Source organism: Salvelinus alpinus, chromosome 7, assembly GCF_045679555.1.
Source record: "Salvelinus alpinus chromosome 7, SLU_Salpinus.1, whole genome shotgun sequence".
Taxonomy (NCBI): domain Eukaryota; kingdom Metazoa; phylum Chordata; class Actinopteri; order Salmoniformes; family Salmonidae; genus Salvelinus; species Salvelinus alpinus.
The window spans coordinates 4,791,966-4,812,205 of NC_092092.1; the positions used below are offsets into that span (position 1 = coordinate 4,791,966).

A 20,240-nucleotide genomic window follows, 5' to 3' on the forward strand; every position below is an offset into this window, starting at 1 on the left:
TCAAGGTCTCAGAGCAATTAACGACACCGATTGAGTCACTATTAGCGCGCACCTCGCTAACCATTTCACACCGATTACACTGGCATACTTTTTAATGGATATATAAAGAAACACAGGTCAAATTAAATGCAGCTAGTTCGCTGCCTTCACAGCTTGGATTTGAAGTGATTGTGTTAGCTAGTTCCTCTGAACAACAGTGTCCTGACAAGAGAGCACATCACCTATGCCAGGTGAAATCGCACAGCACTATAGCTCATTATTAAGTGTGTATCCAAATTCAATGTCACAAGAAAACGTAAAGGCAAATCGTTTGCTCTTATTCTGTCTTCATTGTTTGACGTGACTAATTTAGCCATAGTTGGCTAGCAAGCAAGCAGGGGATAAGAACGTTACCAACTAGTATTGCAATGGAACATTTTGAACGAACGACCAGCCGGCTTGGGTAGCAACCTTAGACTTGTCGGGACTACATCTTGTGAAATAATGAAATAGTATGAATCATCAAAATAAGTTATGAAAATATGTCAATCAATATTTGAATACGTTAGTAAACCGTTGTATACAAGAGATAACGTCCTCTAAACCGTCGCTAAGAATATATTGGCACGGTTTCCCGGTCCTCGACTTCCTCTCGGGCCTAACACCTGTGCCAATATCCAAACACTGGTTTCTCAGGCAAAATGCAAAAACCTGTCGGGTGTGATCGAGGCGTGAAGTTAGTTAGCTTGCTACTTCCAGACACAAATGAGAGAACATCTGATCATTCCACTTGCTGAGCTGGTTAGGCTGTTATCTGGAGCGTTGGTGACCAACTGTGCTGCTGGCAACAACTGAATTACGTTTTTGGCCGACGTTAACTGACACCGGTCATATTCGACATATGCATTTACGAATTCACATCATTAGTTATTCTGCCTCTGGCACACATACGAGATTGTCCTGAAATCAGAGTAGATAGCCAGAGTGAATTTAGGTATTGAACAGCGGAATGAAAAACGAAAACTACGCTACACAACGAACGATCAACATTGACGTCATTCAACTAATGAAAGGGTCTATAAAAAGGGACTGACCTGTTCCTGAGCCTTGACAACCTTGGCCACCTGCCTAACATACAGGTCGTTTGTTCCCTTGTTGTATTCGGCCACCGCGAACTTCAGCGCGTCTCTGGTAGTGGGGTCGTTCATATCTGCGTCCATGACGCCCCCCACCATTACATCGGCGCTCGTCACGATGAATGCCATCGCGAGCAAAGGAACGACGATCTTCCAATTCATGAGCATTTTTCCCGTCTGATATCGGTCTGTATTACAACTCCGATCGTATCAAGGAACTTTACACCACAACAAATCCTCACCTCCGACGACTTTTATATAAACGCGGTGACGTCACTTCTGCTTGATGAGGGGTGGGGCTTAATTATTAGTGGAATCAATATCAAATCAAATTTATTTATAAAGCCCTTCTTACATCAGCTGATATCTCAAAGTGCTGTACAGAAACCCAGCCTAAAACCCCAAACAGCAAGCAATGCAGGTGTATAAGCAATATCAACACAAAAGCGACCGACTCTATCACACCGACAATGAACTTTGCGCAATTTGTGCAAAATGGGACGCATGCGTGCAACAGTTAAACGTTCACCTGTTACTACTTCTGTCAAGCCATTTAACAAATACAGTTCGGTGCAAAAGTTCGATAAATCCAACGTGTGCACCACAGAACGAATTGCCTCTGCAACCCAATGCTGCAATGCAAACGCATTGGAAATGAATGTAGCTAACTAGAGTTGGCCGTTTTGCAGAGCTGCTTACCCCGTGTATTTGCTTGGTTGTAGGCTAAGCTAAATAATTCATTATGGAAAAATATTATGAAACGTAATGAGAACCTGCACACCAATGGCTGTCAAAACTCTGCGTCTGCTAAATGACTTAAATGTAAATGTAAATGACTATGCTTTATTGGCTTTAGGGATGATTGGCTATTTATACAGTCTAGCATTAGGCCTACTGTTAGACGTTCCCAGTGGGGGGGTCAAACTCATTCCACTGAGGGCCGAGTGTCTGCCGCTTTTATATTTCTTCTTTCGATTAAGATCTAGACAACCAGGTGGGGGTAGTTCATTAGTAATTAGTGACCTTAATTCATCAATCAAGAACAAAGTTAGAGCGAAACCCGCAGACACTCTGCCCTCCTTGGAATGAGTTTTACATGGGGCTAGGCTATATTCGTGATTTGACTTCTGTGCTTGTTATTTAGCCTATGGTGACTGGCTTCAAGTTATTGATGATACAAACCTGAGAAATGAAATTAGAATTAAGAATTGTATTTTCTTATCATCCTGGTCATAATGTCAATAGTCTAGTGAAATGGTGCTTTCAAAACAACTGGCAACACGGGGGAAAAACGAGGTCAAATCATGACGTCAGTGGTCTGATTTTCAAATCGGAAAGTCTGAGTTTGAGAAAGGTGCGCTGCTCAGTGTCCCGACTTCGAATTCCAAGTTGGATTACCGTTCAAAAAGATTTTCCCAGCCAGAGCTAATTTTTCCCGAGTTTCCAGTTGACCTGAAAGCACTGAAGTCGGAGATTTCCGAGTTCAGCTGATTTGAATGCCGCAAACGTCCAGACTTCGGTCAATGACGCACAGACAGCAGCGCACATTGGAACTGCAGGACTCTTGAGTAACCATGCAGACTATTGAAGTTCTGAAGTGAGTAGTTTTTTTATGTGGATAAATAGGGCGTATTTAATCAAACCATTGCGTAAGAGTATATTCATCGCCTATAGATGTGATTAAGACTAAATGGGTCAATGGAACGCAGCCAGTCGGGATAGAAGAAGGACGGTGGATTGGCGGCGCACGTTCAACAAACAAAGTGGATATTCGTCAAATTGTGATCGATGTATTGTAACAGGCCCACATTTTGGTTACCAATGTTCGATTTGGATATATTTGGCTGTTTTCGATGCGTAACGTTTAGAAATCGTCCCTTTTCAGGTTTAGAAGAAGTGACCGCAAAATGCTAACTCACATTTGTATAAACTGGTAACATAGCTAGGATAGAGAAATCTGGGTTTGGAGGCGTGTCGTTTTTAAAGGTGCACATGTAGAAATCGCTTCGCCATTTTCTGGTTGCAAAACTTCTAATAGTTCGCCTATTGTCAGTTTTATTTGACTACAAGCAAGTATGGTACGATGATATTCTACACTATTTAAACAGTTGTGAAATATATTTTCCATTACCACATATAGTAATATCAGCTGCTTGAACCTTGTGGACAAAACACCAAGTAAAAAGATGCATAGAAATGTCGCACATAGAACATATCTACTGCTTCTTAGACTTGCTTTCAATGAGAATGACAGATGTTGGGTTGCCCAAAAAGTGATGTTTTGCAGCTTTAACTGTGATTGGTGATGACGACATGAAAATATATTAGGGTTGACATCCAAACAAGCATTTTATTCCGATTTTTACCTCTGAAATACCATTTTTTCCCCTGGGGGGCAATGAGTAGGTTTGGGAGGTTGAATTAAATAGTTAAATTCCCATGTGTCAAAATAAAAAAACAAGTTAAATGGGTTTCCATCGCATTTTCAACTACTGATAGTTTTGTAAGAAGACATGTTTTGCTATATAGCGAATCTCTGGTTTTGGCAACAGCTCGTAGATATGGTGTGGGTAGGCGCTGCCTACATGATGAGAGCAAGTTTGTTTATATGTAAGACGGAAGCCAAGCTAAAAACGAATTTGCCTACATGGTGAGATTATTATGGACAAAAGAGCTAAATGTTTATTTGTCAAACGGCAGCCAAGCATTGATGATCATTTCACCAGAATAATACCCTCGTTATATATTGGAACGAGGCATCAAATTCATCACCTTGCACTTTAATCATAATTGATTGAATCGCTAGCCTAATAAACTGTATGCTTTCCCAACGAGTAGTAGTGAACGGACCAAACGACATGGCATTGCTTGATTATGATGGTTATTATATCAATATTTGCGCATTAAAGCATTTCCACCGACATTTCTCGCATAATTCATTTTACAGACAAAAAGATCGCACCTTGTCTAGCGTGTTTTGTCGACATTTAGAAAGTTTACCAACTAATGTTCAGTGTTCATCAGGCCTGTCGTTATGTTGTTTTAATGTGTACTTTACTCGCATAGAAAGGTTGAATGGAAACCTGGTTTGTGATGCTAACTTTTTTTTAACGTTCCGGGTTGTTTGTGTGTTGGTATTCCAGACAGGCCCTCTCCAGCCTGGATCCTACCCAGCAGCAGCAGCTCTTGGTGGCCGGGTCTGCGGTGGCCGTGGGCGGGCTGCTGACCTGTTATTACTGGGTGTATCAAGGGACGAAGGCCAAGCGCATTCCAATAGGGGATGGGTGGTGGGGGGCAGGAGAGAAGCCTCAGTCAGAGGATGAGAAGGTTTTCCCCTTTCAGGTCCAAACTTCTGATGAAGAGATACAGGTAGGATAATAAGGGGGTGAAACTTTATATCAAGTTCATAATTGCTGCAAGTCTTACTGTCAGTTTCCACTGGGCACAAACTGGTTCTGTCCACTTTGTTTTAACTTAATTTTCCAACATATTGTGACATGGAATCTACATGTAAAATAAATTCAGATTTGAAAGAAGTAAACTGTTGTTTTGAGGGTGAAATTTCAGCCACAGGATTATGTCATCATGGTAACCAAATTTCAACAGACAATTGTATAACATATGTTTAATTCATTTGTATATTTAAAACAATGTCAGATCATCAACATTTCTATCCACTGTCGGGGAAAAAACAAAGGAAAAAAACAATAGGCTGGGCAGCACCTCCTGTTGGAGAATTGATGTATCTACAGCTACCCTTTGGTATCCCATCCAGGGTATTAACCAAGCCCAGACATTATATTTGACACAGACTATTACAAATGTGCTATCTCGAGAAGGATTGTTGTGAGATCTCCCAGTTAAAAACGAAATAGATTGACTGTCGCTATTAAAGTCATTCCAAAGGGAAGGTTTAACAGAGCAAATGAAACAGGACCCTACTTTATCTCTCATACATCATCAATGAGACTATTTAGCCCGGTATAGCATTAGTAAAATCATCAACAGCTATTGGTTCAATTCAACCCAGAATTTAATTAAACATAGACAATAAAATTGGCCAAGTGTTTCAAGCTCAGGTTGATGTACAATTTAGTGATTTTGATTTGTTTGGTTGTCAACGCAATGTATCTTCTGCTTGTATAGTTTGATCTGTGCCAATGACAGTGACCAGGGATAGTGACCAATAGCAGGATAAATAGAAACTAATATATACATGTAAACAGGATGAATAGTGATCAGTAGCAGGATCAATGTATATATTACTATCAGTATCCATGTAAACAGGAGGGATAGGGACCAGTAGCAGGATCAATAGATGGTAGTGGCAATCAATAATCAACAGCCATTTAGCAGCAGTGTAAATTGACTGAGCGGGTGGACTCCTGTGGATGGACAGAGAGTCCGTGTGGATAGTCTGTGGGGGAGGGAGAACAGTATCTGTTAGCCATTTGATAGTGTCATGGCCAGGCGATAGAAGTTGTTTTGTAGTCTGTTTGACTGGGCATTGATGCAACAGTACCCCCTGCTGGACAGGGAGCATGGAGGACAGTGATCCTCAACTGCAATCTTCAAATCAAATTGTATTAGTCACATACACATGGTTAGCAGATGTTAATGCGAGTGTAGCGAAATGCTTGTGCTTCTAGTTCCGACAATGCAGTAATAACCAACAAGTAATCTAACCTAACAATTCCACAACTACTACCTTATACACACACAAGTGTAAAGGGATAAAGAATATGTACATAAAGATATATGAATGAGTGGTGGTACAGAACGGCATAGGCAAGATGCAGTAGATGGTATAGAGTACGGTATATACATATGAGATGAGTACTGTAGGGTATGTAAACATAAAGTGGCATAGTTTAAAGTGGCTAGTGGTACATGTATTACATAAAGATGGCAAGATGCAGTAGATGATATAGAGTACAGTATATACATATGAGATGGGTAATGTAGGGTATGTAAACATTATATTAAGTGGCATTGTTTAAAGTGGCTAGTGGTACATTTTTACATAATTTCCATCAATTCCCATTTTTAAAGTGGCTGGAGTTGAGTCAGTATGTTGGCAGCGGCCGCTAAATGTTAGTGGTGGCTGTTTAACAGTCTGATGGCCTTGAGATAGAAGCTGTTTTTCAGTCTCTCGGTCCCTGCTTTGATGCACCTGTACTGACCTCGCCTTCTGGATGATAGCGGGGTGAACAGGCAGTGGCTTGGGTGGTTGTTGTTCTTGATGATCTTTATGGCCTTCCTGTGACATCGGGTGGTGTAGGTGTCCTGGAGGGCAGGTAGTTTGCCCCCGGTGATGCGTTCTGCAGACCTCACTACCCTCTGGAGAGCCTTACGGTTGTGGGCGGAGCAGTTGCCGTACCAGGCGGTGATACAGCCCGACAGGATGCTCTCGATTGTGCATCTGTAGAAGTTTGTGAGTGCTTTTGGTGACAAGCCGAATTTCTTCAGCCTCCTGAGGTTGAAGAGGCGCTGCTGCGCCTTCTTCACGACGCTGTCTGTGTGGGTGGACCAATTCAGTTTGTCCGTGATGTGTACACCGAGGAACTTAAAACTTTCCACCTTCTCCACTACTGACCCGTCGATGTGGATAGGGGGGTGCTCCCTCTGCTGTTTCCTGAAGTCCACAATCATCTCCTTTGTTTTGTTGACGTTGAGTGTGAGGTTATTTTCCTGACACCACACTCCGAGGGCCCTCACCTCCTCCCTGTAGGCCGTCTCGTCGTTGTTGGTAATCAAGCCTACCACTGTAGTGTCATCCGCAAACTTGATGATTGAGTTGGAGGCGTGCATGGCCACGCAGTCGTGGGTGAACAGGGAGTACAGGAGAGGGCTCAGAACGCACCCTTGTGGGGCCCCAGTGTTGAGGATCAGCGGGGTGGAGATGTTGTTACCTACCCTCACCACCTGGGGGCGGCCCGTCAGGAAGTCCAGGACCCAGTTGCACAGGGCGGGGTCGAGACCCAGGGTCTCGAGCTTGATGACGAGTTTGGAGGGTACTATGGTGTTAAATGCTGAGCTGTAATCGATGAACAGCATTCTCACATGGGTATTCCTCTTGTCCAGATGGGTTAGGGCAGTGTGCAGTGTGCAGTGTGGTTGCGATTGCGTCGTCTGTGGACCTATTGGGTCGGTAAGCAAATTGGAGTGGGTCTAGGGTGTCCGGTAGGGTGGAGGTGATATGGTCCTTGACTAGTCTCTCAAAGCACTTCATGATGACGGAAGTGAGTGCTACGGGGCGGTAGTCGTTTAGCTCAGTTACCTTAGCTTTCTTGGGAACAGGAACAATGGTGGCCCTCTTGAAGCATGTGGGAACAGCAGACTGGGATAAGGATTGATTGAATATGTCCGTAAACACACCAGCCAGCTGGTCTGCGCATGCTCTGAGGACGCGGCTGGGAATGCCGTCTGGGCCTGCAGCCTTGCGAGGGTTAACACGTTTAAATGTTTTACTCACCTCGGCTGCAGTGAAGGAGAGCCCGCAGGTTTTGGTAGGGGGCCGTGTCAGTGGCACTGTATTGTCCTCAAAGCGGGCAAAAAAGTTGTTTAGCCTGTCTGGGAGCAAGACATCCTGGTCCGCGACGGGGCTGGTTTTCTTTTTGTAATCCGTGATTGACTGTAGACCCTGCCACATACCTCTTGTGTCTGAGCTGTTGAATTGCGACTCGATTTTGTCTCTGTACTGGGACTTAGCCTGTTTGATTGCCTTGCGGAGAGAATAGCTACACTGTTTGTATTCGGTCATGCTTCCGGTCACCTTGCCCTGGTTAAAAGCAGTGGTTCGCGCTTTCAGTTTCACGCGAATGCTGCCGTCAATCCACGGTTTCTGGTTTGGGAATGTTTTAATCGTTGCTGTGGGTACGACATCGTCAATGCACTTCCTAATGAACTCGCTCACCGAATCAGCATATTCGTCAATATTGTTGTTGGACGCAATGCGGAACATATTCCAATCCGCGTGATCGAAGCAGTCTTGAAGCGTGGATTCAGATTGGTCGGACCAGCGTTGAACAGACCTGAGCGCGGGAGCTTGTTGTTTCTGTTTGTAGGCTGGAATCAACAAAATGGAGTCGTGGTCAGCTTTTCCGAAAGGGGGGCGGGGGAGGGCCTTATATGCGTCGCGGAAATTAGTATAACAATGATCTAGGGTTTTTCCAGCCCTGGTAGCACAATCGATATGCTGATAGAATTTAGGGAGTTTTTTTTTTAGATTAGCCTTGTTAAAATCCCCAGCTACGATGAATGCAGCCTCAGGGTGTGTGGTTTCCAGTTTACAAAGAGTCAGATAAAGTTCGTTCAGGGCCATCGATGTGTCTGCTTGGGGGGGAATATATACGGCTGTGATTATGATTGAAGAGAATTCCCTTGGTAGATAATGCGGTCGACATTTGATTGTGAGGAGTTCTAGATCAGGTGAACAGAATGACTTGAGTTCCTGTGTGTTGTTATGATGATCACACCACGTCTCGTTAATCATAAGGCATACCCCCCCGCCCCTCTTCTTACCAGAAAGATGTTTGTTTCTGTCGGCGCGATGCATGAAGAAACCAGCTGGCTGCACCGACTCCGTTAGCGTCTCTTGAGTTAGCCATGTTTCCGTGAAGCAGAGCACGTTGCAATCCCTGATGTCTCTCTGGAATGCTACCCGTGCTCGGATTTCATCAACCTTATTGTCAAGAGACTGGACATTGGCGAGTAGTATGCTAGGGAGTGGAGCGCGATGTGCCCGTCTCCGAAGCCTGGCCAGGAGACCGCCTCGTTTGCCCCTTTTACGGCGTCGCACAGGGTCGCCGGCTGGGATCAGATCCATTGTATTGGGTGGAAGGCAAAACACTGGATCCGTTTCGGGAAAGTCATATTCCTGGTAGGAACGATGATGAGTTGACGTTAATCGTATATTCAGTAGTTCCTCCCGACTGTATGTAATGAAACCTAAGATTACCTGGGGTACCGATGTAAGAAATAACACATAAAAAAACAAAATACTGCATATTTTCCAAGGAACGCGAAGCGAGGCGGCCATCTCGTTTCGGCGCCGGATGTTGTCTTGGTCATTCTTGGTCATTTGGTTCTGCTATCAGATGAAGCACAGTGATAATACATTAATCTGTTGTATAAATAAACAAAATATCGGACATTGTCTTCCCAATTTGCAGTAATATACATTTCGGTAACAATTAAACCAAAAATCAGACATTGTTTTTACATTGGAATTTGGTTGTGAATTAGATGGTTAAAAGCGTAGTGACAACACATTGGAAATTCAACTAACTTTTATATTTTTGAGTGGTGAGTATAGGTTGTAATCTCATTGATCAACGTCTCAACTAAATATTATTCATGTTGAAATGACATTGTGTGCCCAGTAAGTTATGGCTGAGTATCTTTGAATTTCATGTGAAAATCAAGGGAACATGTAACTTTGTATGACCACAACAGGCCTAACACAGGTCTTCCTCCTCCTCCATCTTCCTCCTCTACAGGACTTGTATGACCGTATTGACAGAACCCGGTACACTGAACCCCTGGAGGACGCCGGTTTCCAGTACGGCTTCAACTCTACCTACCTGAAGAAGGTGGTCTCCCACTGGAGGCATCAATTTAACTGGAAGAAGCAGATTGCAATACTCAACAAGTATCCTCAATTCAAAACCAATATCGAGGGTTAGTAGGCCTTGATGATCACATCATGATCTTTAGAGTGCCATTTTCTATCTCTCACTCGGTTTGGCATTTGTCAAGCATAATCATAAAAGTGAGTTAAAAAATAATGTTGATATAAAGAATAAGGCCTTTATAAAAGGCTCATACATGCTTCTAACAAGTCCCCCCAATGTTTTACCCACTGCTCCCCATCCTCTAACCCCTGACTCCTCTTCCTTCAGGACTGGATGTACACTTCATCCATGTGCGTCCACCTCACCGTGAGGGCCAGAGGGTGTTGCCTCTAATACTGGTGCATGGCTGGCCTGGCTCTGTCTATGAGTTCTATAGGATCCTGCCTTTACTCACTGACTCTCTGGACAGTCTGGCTTTCGAGGTCATCTGCCCCTCTATCCCAGGATATGGCTTCTCCGAGGCCCCTCGTAAGCAAGGTGAGGACTCGCTTATGGGGCATAAGCATTCTCTAAAGCAGGGGTGTCAAACTCATTCTACCGCAGGGGCCGCTTTCTGTCTTCAACGAGGTCCAAACGGCTGCACTGAAATGTGTTATTTATATATATATACATCCTCACCGTCAATAACTGACTGCCTAGCTTTCATTCAGGTGAATATTAGCGAGCTGGACACAGTCAAGAAAATGTACACTGAACAAAAATGTGAATGCAACATGCAAAGGGTTGGTCCCATGTTTCATGAGCTGAAATAAAATAACCCAGACATTTTCCAAAAAGCTTATTTCTCTCAAATGTTGTCCACAAATTAGTTTACATCCCTGTTACTGAGCATTTGCCAAGATAATCCATCCACCTGGCATGTGGCATATCAACTTACTGATTTAAACAGCATGATCATTACACAGGTGCACCTTGTTCTGAGGACAATAAAAGGCCACTCTAAAATGTGCAGTATTGTCACACAACACAATAAGTTTTGAGGGTGTGTGTAATTGGCATGCTGACTGTAGGAATGTCCACCAGAGCTGTTGCCAGAGAATTGAATGTTAATTTCTCTACCATAAGCTGCCTCCAACATTGTTTTAGAGAATTTGGCAGTACATCCAACCTGCCTCACAACCACAGACCACCTGTAACCGTGCCAGCCCAGGACCTCCACAACCGGGTTCGTCACCTGCGGGATCGTATGAGACCAGCCACCCGGACAGCTGAGTAAACTGTGGGTTTGCACAACCGAAGAATTTCTGCACAAACTGTCAGAAACCGTCTCAGGGAAGCTCATCTGCTCATCGTCCTCACCAGGGTCATGACCTGACTGCAGTTCGGCGTCGTTACCGACTTCAGTGGGCAAATGCTCACCTTAGATGGCCACTGGTACGCTGGAGAAGTGTGCTCTAAATGGATTAACCCAGGTTTCAACTGTTCCGGGCAGATGGCAGACAGCATGCATGGTGTCGGGTTGGCGAGCGGTTTGCTAATGTCAACGTTGTGAACAGAGTGCCCCATGGTGGGGTTATGGTATGGTCAGTCATAAGCTACAGACAACATTGCATTTTGTCCATGGCAATTTGAATACACAGAGATACCAGAGATGAATGTAATGTTTACTGTTCAATTTTGTTGATTTCACTTTTGTATATTATCTACTTCACTTGCTTTGGCAATGTTAACACATGATTCCCATGCCAATAAAGCCCCTTGAATTGATAGCGTGATGAGATCCTGAGGCCCATTGTCGTGCCATTCATCCACCACCATCACAACAAGTTTCAGCATGATAATGCCCCATGTGTGTCCCAGTTCTTCAATGGCCTGCATACTCACCAGACCTATCACCCATTGAGCATGTTTGGGATGCTCTGGGTTGACGTGTACAACAGCATGTTCCAGTTGCCACCAATATCCAGTACTTTGCACAGCCATTGAAGAGGAGTTGTACAACATTCCACAGGCTACAATCGACAGCCTGATTTCACTCTGAGAAGGAGATGTGTCGCACTGCATGAGGCAAATGATGGTCACACCAGATACTGACTGGTTTTCTAATCCATCTCCCTATATGTAAAAATATATATATTTAATTTTTTTTAAAGATATCTGTGACCAATAAAAAGCATGAGTTGGCGCGCACCAAGAGAAATATTTAGTTTAGAGGTGCTGAACGACGGTGAATAAACTAACTTTTGGTTCAACCATAATGCATAATTTATGAGAGAGAGACTTATATATTTTTTAAAGGTATGTGTGACCAACATATGCATATCTGTATTCCCAGCCTTGTGAATTCCAGATAGTAGGGCTTAGTGACTTTATTTAAACTAACTGATTTCCCTTTATGAACTGTAACTCAGTAAAATCTTGGAAATTGTTGCATTTTGTGTTTTAGTTCAGTGTAGGTCCATTATCATTTCTACGCAGTTGTGAGTTGGTTTTAGTCATTTAAAGTATATCGAGTTTGTCCCCCCACTTCTCTGGACTGATTGGACGGGGGCGGTATGTTTGACACCCCACTTCTCTGGACTGATTGGACGGGGGCTGTATGTTTGACACCCCACTTCTCTGGACTGATTGGACGGGGGCTGTATGTTTGACACCCCACTTCTCTGGACTGATTGGACGGGGGCTGTGTGTTTGACCCCCCCCCCCCCCCCCCCCACTCTAAAGAACTGTGATGGCATAGACCAGTTTTTGCAAATGGAAAAACACGTTCTGTCACATTGTTGCAAGAATTTGAGCTGGACATATCCATATATTCTGCTAAGTGACTTGTTATGTATCTCTATCTGGTTCTATCATAACTCCACACCACAGTAATACAGGGTTAGGTTACAGTAACCCCATCATGACAGGCTGGAGGAGTTGTATAACCTAGAATAGCAATAAATATCCCACTAATACTGTTTTTCTTTTTTAATTATTAATCAAGCAAGGAGATTCAAGGTTTTGTTTTATTTTCTGATTGTGGTAATTCATCTTTTTGTCTTTTTAACCCAGCCCTATTTAGTAAAGTTACTATTAGTTCACTATACTAGCAATAGATGAGTTACTAAGGACTATGGTCTTCTGTGGTGTCATACTAATGTATCTGCTCTTCTTCTGTGGTGTTCCTCCCTGCAGGGTTTAACTCTCTGGCTGCAGCGAGGGTCTTCCACAAGCTGATGGAGCGTCTGGGTTTCTCAGAGTATTATCTGCAGGGAGGAGACTGGGGCTCACTCATCACTACTAACATGGCCCAGATGAAGCCAGAGTAAGAACAATTCTCCTCTTTTCTAGATAAGTGCACTTGCACATTCCCTGTCATGGATTTTAAAGCATATAATTGATGTAAGCATTGGCTGGAGTGAGTTGCCAGCAGTGTAATCCATGAGGGGGGGAAAAAGTGTGAATCTGTACACTTAGGAAGAAGGGTTTAAAACCAGGAAGCAGCCTAAGAACTCCCGAGTGGCGCAGCGGTCTAAAGCACCGCATCTCAGTGCTAAAGGCGTCACTACAGCCTCCCTGGTTCGATTCCAGGCTGTATCACAACCGGTCGTGATTGGGCATCCGATAGGGCGGTGGACAATTGGCCCAGCGTCGTCCGGGTTTGGCTGGGGAAGGCCGTCCATTGTAAATAAGAATGTGTTCTTAACTGACTTAATTTAAAAAAATAACAGACAGCCGGCCCCAATTCTCTCTCTAGTCCTTCCCCTTGGAACTCAAACCCTTTTGATATTTGTTGATCTGTTAGGTGGGAACAATATGGTGGAAGCACCTCCACAATACTGATTATACCTGTCCAGACCCTTCAGATACACAGCTCCACCATTACACTGATTATACCTATCCAGACCCTTCATATCTGCAAATATGGAAGGGTTAGGGTGGCGTATCCCAATCTCTCCTGGGGACTCCAAGGTGTTCACATTTGAGTGTTTGCTGTACAGCACTACACAGCTGATTTAACTCATCAAGTTTGAGTATTTTAATTAAGAGCAAAGAAAAACACAACGTGTACCCATTGTGGTCCCCAGGACTGAGTTTGGGAAATGCTGGGTCACGGGGACATTTAGTGTACACAGAATAACATGTCTTCAGAACATCAACACTGTAACCATCAAGCAGAAAGATGTCTCTGTTGGATGACCACACTCTTTATCTTCTCTTCCTGTGCTACTGTGTAGGTGTGTGAAGGGTCTCCACCTCAACATGTTAACTAGCAAACTGAGGGGGTTCGGTGTCCTGTTTTCCATCCTGATTGGCCGCTACGTGCCCTGGCTGGTTGGGTTCACCAGGGAAGATGTCAGAAGGTTGTTTGGTTCAGTAGGTTTCATGGAAAGGAACATCTATGAGATCATCAGAGAGACTGGCTACCTGCACATCCAGGGCACCAAGCCAGACTCCGCTGGTGAGAATGTCACAGCTTTATTTTACCTGATATTTCACCTGACGTTTTGATGATCCACATCTTCCAGGCTTTTTGTTTGAGCATGAGACTGAATGGACTGCTTTGTTGGTCAGTTTTTACCATCGGTCTGTAGTACTCCTAACACCACCACCACACACCTGGTGATATGCTTGATCCAGATTTGCTGCAGCTCGCTGTCCCCCTGATGGCTGAATCTTTAACCTGACGATTTATATCTGGTACTGTCACCAAGGTTTGGAAGACGGCCCATGTACTCCAACCTTCAAAGGTGGTGACCATTGTGCCCTAAATCATTATTGGCCTATTTCTAAACTTTCTTGCCTAGCTAAAGTATTAGAATCCTTGATTAAATCTCAGCTAAGATCTTTTGTGTCTTTGAAATGTATTTTAAAATGAAATAAGTCTGTTTAGACCAGGTCATAGCACTATCTCTTCTGCATCCCTAGTTATAAATGATGTGGTTAACTGTCTGGATGAAAGGCAACATGGTGCTGCCCTCTTCAATGACATGTCAAAGGCTTTTGATACTGTTGATCACTCACAGCTAATTCAGAGGCTTTCCTCAGTTGTCCTAGACCAGGCTGCATGTAACGGGTTAAAACATTACTTGACAGAACTTAATATTTTACTACACCGGCATAAGGCAGGGCTTGCAGACCTATTATGGACTACAAAGGGAAGCACAGCCGCGAGTTGCCCAGTGACACGAGCCTAACAGGGGAACTTAATGACTTCTCTGCACGCGTCGAGGCAAGCAACGCTGAAGCATGCATGAGAGCACTAGCTGTTCTGGACGACTGTGTGATCATGCTATCCGTAGCCGATGTGGGTAAGCCCTTTTAAACAGGTCAACATACCAGGATGTGTACTCCGAGCATGCGCTGACCAACTGGCAAGTGTCTTCACTGACATTTTTAACCTGTCCCTGACCGAGTCTGTAATACCAACATGTTTCAAGCAGACCACCATAGTTCCTGTGCCCGAGACACCAAGGTAACCTGCCTAAATGACTACCGACGCGTCGCACTCGCGCCTGTAGCCATGAAGGCTGCTCATGGCTCACATCAACACCATTATCATTATCCCAGAAACCCTACACCCAGATCCACAGATGACGCAATCTCTATTGCACTCCACACGGCACTTTCCTACCTGGACAAAAGGAACACCTACATGAGAATGCTATTCATTGACTACAGCTCAGCGTTCAACATAGTGCCCTCAAAGCTCATCATTAAGCTAAGGACCCTGGGACTAAACGGCTCCCTCTGCAACTTGATCCCGGACATCTTGACGGGCCCCCCCCAGGTGGTAAGGATAAGCAACATTACATCTGCCACGTTGATCCTCAAGACGGGGGCCCCTCAGGGGTGCATGCTCAGTCACCTCCTGTACTCCCTGTTCACCCATGACTGCATGGCCAAGCACGACTCAACACCATCAAGTTTGCTAACGACACAATAGCGGTAGGCCTGATCATTGACAACGATGTGACAGCCTATAGGGAGGTCAGAGACAACAACCTCTCCCTCAATGTGATCAAGACAAAGGAGATGATCGTGGACTACAGGAAAAGGAGGGCTGAGCACACCCCCATTCTCATCGACGGTGTTGTAATGGAGCTGGTTGAGAGCTTCAAACTACCATGGTCCAAACGCACCAAGACAGCTGTGAAGAGGGCACGACAATTACCATTCCCCCTCAGGAGACTGAAAAGATTGATGGTGCTGATGTGAGCCATGAACAGCCTTTCAAAGCACTTCATGGTTACAGATGTGAGTGCTACGGGTCGTTAGTCATTTATGCAGGTTACCTTGGCCATTGGGCACAGGGACTATGGTGGTCTGCTTGAAACGTGTAGGTATTACAGACTCTGTCAGGGACAGGTTAAAAATGTCAGTGAAGACACTTGCCGGTTGGTCAGCGCATGCTCGGAGTACACATCCTGGTAGTCCGTCTGGCCCTGCGGCCTTGTGAATGTTTACCTGTTTTTAAATGTCGTACTCACATCGGCAACTGAGAGCATGATCACACAGTCGTCTGGAACACAGTCGCAAAGAATGTGTAAAGTTAGGTTAAATATAAAACTGGAATTTTTCCAATACGCCTACTGTTCTAAACCCCACATCAATGTTATAGAAAACAAATTGAAAATATAGATATGAAAAAACATACCGTAGCTGGTCCTCTGGAACAGCTGGTGCTCTCATGCAGATTTTTGTTCCACAAATAATGTCTAAGAACTATCTTCAAAAATGTTTTTCCATTTTATGTTTTGGTGCCTCTAGGGCAATTCAGAAAGCTGAGTGATGACCTTATTACCAATGAATGTGTTTTTTATGATCTTGTTTTTCTTTCTTTATTTATATTTTGTGTGTATTTCAGGGCTGTAAAAGAGACCATGGTTTCAGTATGACTCCCTGGTAAAATAAAAAAAATGCACGGACACACAGACCTCTGATAGTTTAGCTGTAGTAGTCGTTCTAATCATATTGTGAAATGTCTCCCCCTGCAGGTTGTGGACTGAATGACTCTCCAGTAGGCCTGGCTGCTTACATACTGGAGAAGTTTTCCACCTGGACTGACTTCAACAACAGGGACTTGGAAGATGGGGGGCTGGAGAGGTACAAGCTACAGTTCAGCTTGTTTACTTTGGGTTGTGAGTGGAGAAATATATACTTTTTAGGGGGTAAATATATTGCTGTCCCATCAATTACTCTTAATCAAATGATGGCAGATCTGCCAAAACTGTAGGGGAAACATTCAATACAACTTTATTTGTCCCAGCAAAACAATGATCCTAATCTATTTGCATGAACATGTTGCCTTGGTAGCACCCATTCACAGTCCTATTCACTTGACACCAAATGGGAAAATCACAAACTGAAAGAGGGACTACCTTTGTTGTATTCATCAGTGCACACCGTAGATAAACATTTACAACTGAAAAAGGGCTGTTGATTGGTTCATTGAGAGCCTGGTTCCTGTCTTTTAGGAAGTTCACCCTGGACGACCTGCTGACCAACATCATGATCTACTGGACCACCGGCTCCATCGTGTCCTCCATGAGGTTCTACAAGGAGAACTTAAAGACCAACATTGACAACAGACTGGATAATAAGTGAGTTTGTATGTGTGGTGTCATATGGTCCAGTATGACACGGGCGGTTCCTACAGGGCCTGTCCATTTAATATGACACCGGCTGTTCCTACAGGGCCTGTCCAGTTTAATATGACACGGGCTGTTCCTACAGGGCCTGTCCAGTTTAATATGACACGGGCTGTTCCTACAGGGTCTGTCCAGTTTAATATGACACGGGCTGTTCCTACAGGGCCTGTCCAGTTTAATATGACACGGGCTGTTCCTACAGGGTCTGTCCAGTTTAATATGACACGGGCTGTTCCTACAGGGTCTGTCCAGTTTAATATGACACGGGCTGTTCCTAAAAACCAATAATAGACGCTATTTAATAATACATGCCAAGGGACGTATAGTACATTTTGTAGTTTTATGTGATCCTTGCGGGACTTGAACCCATGATCATGCTTGCTTTGTGTTATGATAACAGGCTCCCAATAATGAGATGTTCCAGGTGGTTGTTTTCTACCTACTTTAGTTGAATGCACTGATTGGCAGACACTCTGCTAAAATGAGTGTCTGCTCTGACTAAAAATGTAAATGTGTGGCTGTGTTTGTTAACCTGTCTCTCGTGTCCTCAGTACGGGGGTGTATGTACCTACAGGCCTGGCCGCGTTTCCCAACGAGCTAATGCACGTGCCCCAGTCGTGGGCCAGAGACAGGTTCAGGAACATCTACTCCTACTCTTACATGCCCCGAGGAGGCCACTTCGCTGCCTTCGAGGAGCCACAGCTCCTGGCTGACGACCTGCTGCAGTTTGTGAAGAAGGTGGAGAAGTTGTAGAGTTGATGGATACAAGAGGTCGACTCTCCACTCCTGCCAAGTGCCTGGAAGAAAAACCAGCAGGACTGCAGAACGTGATAACACTACAGCTTGGAATTGTAGCTTTGTACTAAAAACATTTAAATGTTAGTCTAAGATAAAAAGTCAGAAGCACTGTCTGATTATCAGGTAAATACTTTGTCAATCAGTGATGTTAACACTGCAATATGATCATGCTCAGTGATTGTGTTGGTGTAATATTAAGCCTATACAGTCAACATAATGGACCAATACTGTAATCAAAAAATGAAATGATCAGCACTTCAATACAGATTACAAATGTCTTCCAGATTCCACAACAACTGTGTGAAAGCAGCCTCAATCACAGATGTCTGTTCTTCTCTTGTTGTAATAATGCACTACTGCTATAGTATACTATACTACTGCTGTACTGCTATAGCATATTATACTATTGCTGTACTGCTATACTATACTACTGCTGTACTGCTATCCTATACTACTGCTGTACTGCTATAGTATATTATACTACTGCTGTACTGCTATAGTATATTATACTACTGTTGTACTATACTACTGCTGTACTGCTATAGTATACTATACTACTGCTGTACTGCAATAGTATACTATACTACTGCTGTAATCATGTCTATTGTGACGAGCTTGTAAGGCAGGGATGTCAAACTCATTCTACAGAGGGCAAAGTGTCTGTGGGTTTTCCTTTCAATTAAGACCTAGACAACCCAAATCAAATTTTATTTGTCACATACACATGGTTAGCAGGTGTTAATGCGAGTGTAGCGAAATGCTTGTGCTTCTAGTTCCGACAATGCAGTAATAACCAACAAGTAATCTAACCTAACAATTCCACAACTACTACCTTATACACACAAGTGTAAAGGGATAAGAATATGTAAATAAAGATATATGAATGAGTGATGGTACAGAACGGCATAGGCAAGATGCAGTAGATGGTATAGAGTACAGTATATACATATGAGATGAGTAATGTAGGGTATATAAACATAAAGTGGCATAGTTTAAAGTGGCTAGTGATACATGTATTACATACATTTCCATCAATTCCCATTATTAAAGTGGCTGGAGTTGAGTCAGTATGTTGGCAGCGGCCACTAAATGTTAGTGGTGGCTGTTTAACAGTCTGATGGCCTTGAGATAGAAGCTGTTTTTCAGTCTCTCGGTCCCAGCTTTGATGCACCTGTACTGACCTCGCCTTCTGGATTATAGCAGGGTGAACAGGCAGTGGCTCGGGTGGTTGTTGTCCTTGATGATCTTTATGGCCTTCCTGTGACATTGGGTGGTGTAGGTGTCCTGGAGGGCAGGTAGTTTGCCCCCGGTGATGCGTTGTGCAGACCTCACTACCCTCTGGAGAGGCTTACGGTTGTGGGCGGAGCAGTTGCCGTACCAGGCGGTGATACAGCCCGACAGGATGCTCTCGATTGTGCATCTGTAGAAGTTTGTGAGTGCTTTTGGTGACAAGCCGAATTTCTTCAGCCCCCTGAGGTTGAAGAGGCGCTGCTGCGCCTTCTTCACCACGCTGTCTGTGTGGGTGGACCAATTCAGTTTGTCCGTGATGTGTACACCGAGGAACTTAAAACTTACTACCCTCTCCACTACTGTCCCATCGATGTGGATAGGGGGGGTGCTCCCTCTGCTGTTTCCTGAAGTCCACGATCATCTCCTTTGTTTTGTTGACGTTGAGTGTGAGGTTATTTTCCTGACACCACACTCCGAGGGCCCTCACCTCCACCCTGTAGGCTGTCTCGTCGTTGTTGGTAATCAAGCCCACTACTGTTGTGTCGTCTGCAAACTTCATGATTGAGTTGGAGGTGAGGGGAGTTCCTAACTAAATATACTTCAATGTGTTCCATTGAGCATGGTTTTTAGCATAGGTCTAGATTTAGCCTAGGTCTAGATTTAGCCTAATCTATGTCCAGGAAACCATTATGAATTTTCCGTGGACCCCAGGAAGACTAGCAGTAACTAAGGCATCAGCTTATGAGGATCCAAATAAAGAAATTAAACAAATTAACATCCACAAGTCAATAATTCACAAGACTTAGAACTACAGTGGGGAGAACAAGTATTTGATACACTGCCGATTTTGCAGGTTTTCCTACTTACAAAGCATGTAGAGGTCTGTA

At 44.0% G+C, this 20,240-nt stretch overlaps 3 protein-coding genes across 6 annotated transcripts in view; 2 read left to right on the plus strand and 1 right to left on the minus strand.

Annotated features, from left to right (window-relative positions):
* Window positions 1-20,240, plus strand: part of LOC139580337 (cystatin-like) — a 126,271-nt gene that overhangs the window by 69,650 nt on the left and 36,381 nt on the right. The window lies entirely within an intron of this gene.
* The window catches only part of LOC139580339 (cystatin-like), a 68,765-nt gene that overhangs the window by 2,124 nt on the left and 46,401 nt on the right, over window positions 1-20,240 (minus strand). Inside the window, exon 1 of one of the 3 annotated variants that reach the window (XM_071408901.1) lies at window positions 1,074-1,989. The exons of the other annotated variants lie outside the window; for them this stretch is intronic. Within the exon in view, the coding sequence (XP_071265002.1) occupies window positions 1,074-1,283 (210 nt within the window). The 5' untranslated portion in view covers window positions 1,284-1,989. Of the gene's footprint in view, window positions 1-1,073; window positions 1,990-20,240 lie in introns of those variants that run through there. 3 annotated transcript variants of the gene reach the window in all.
* On the plus strand, window positions 2,450-18,401 carry LOC139580333 (epoxide hydrolase 1-like). The gene is made up of 9 exons (XM_071408889.1): window positions 2,450-2,712; window positions 4,259-4,484; window positions 9,617-9,797; window positions 10,019-10,228; window positions 12,869-12,998; window positions 13,912-14,135; window positions 16,672-16,780; window positions 17,152-17,277; window positions 17,877-18,401. The coding sequence occupies exons 1-9, from the start codon at window positions 2,690-2,692 to the stop codon at window positions 18,076-18,078; spliced, it is 1,431 nt and encodes a 476-aa protein (XP_071264990.1). The 5' UTR covers window positions 2,450-2,689; the 3' UTR covers window positions 18,079-18,401.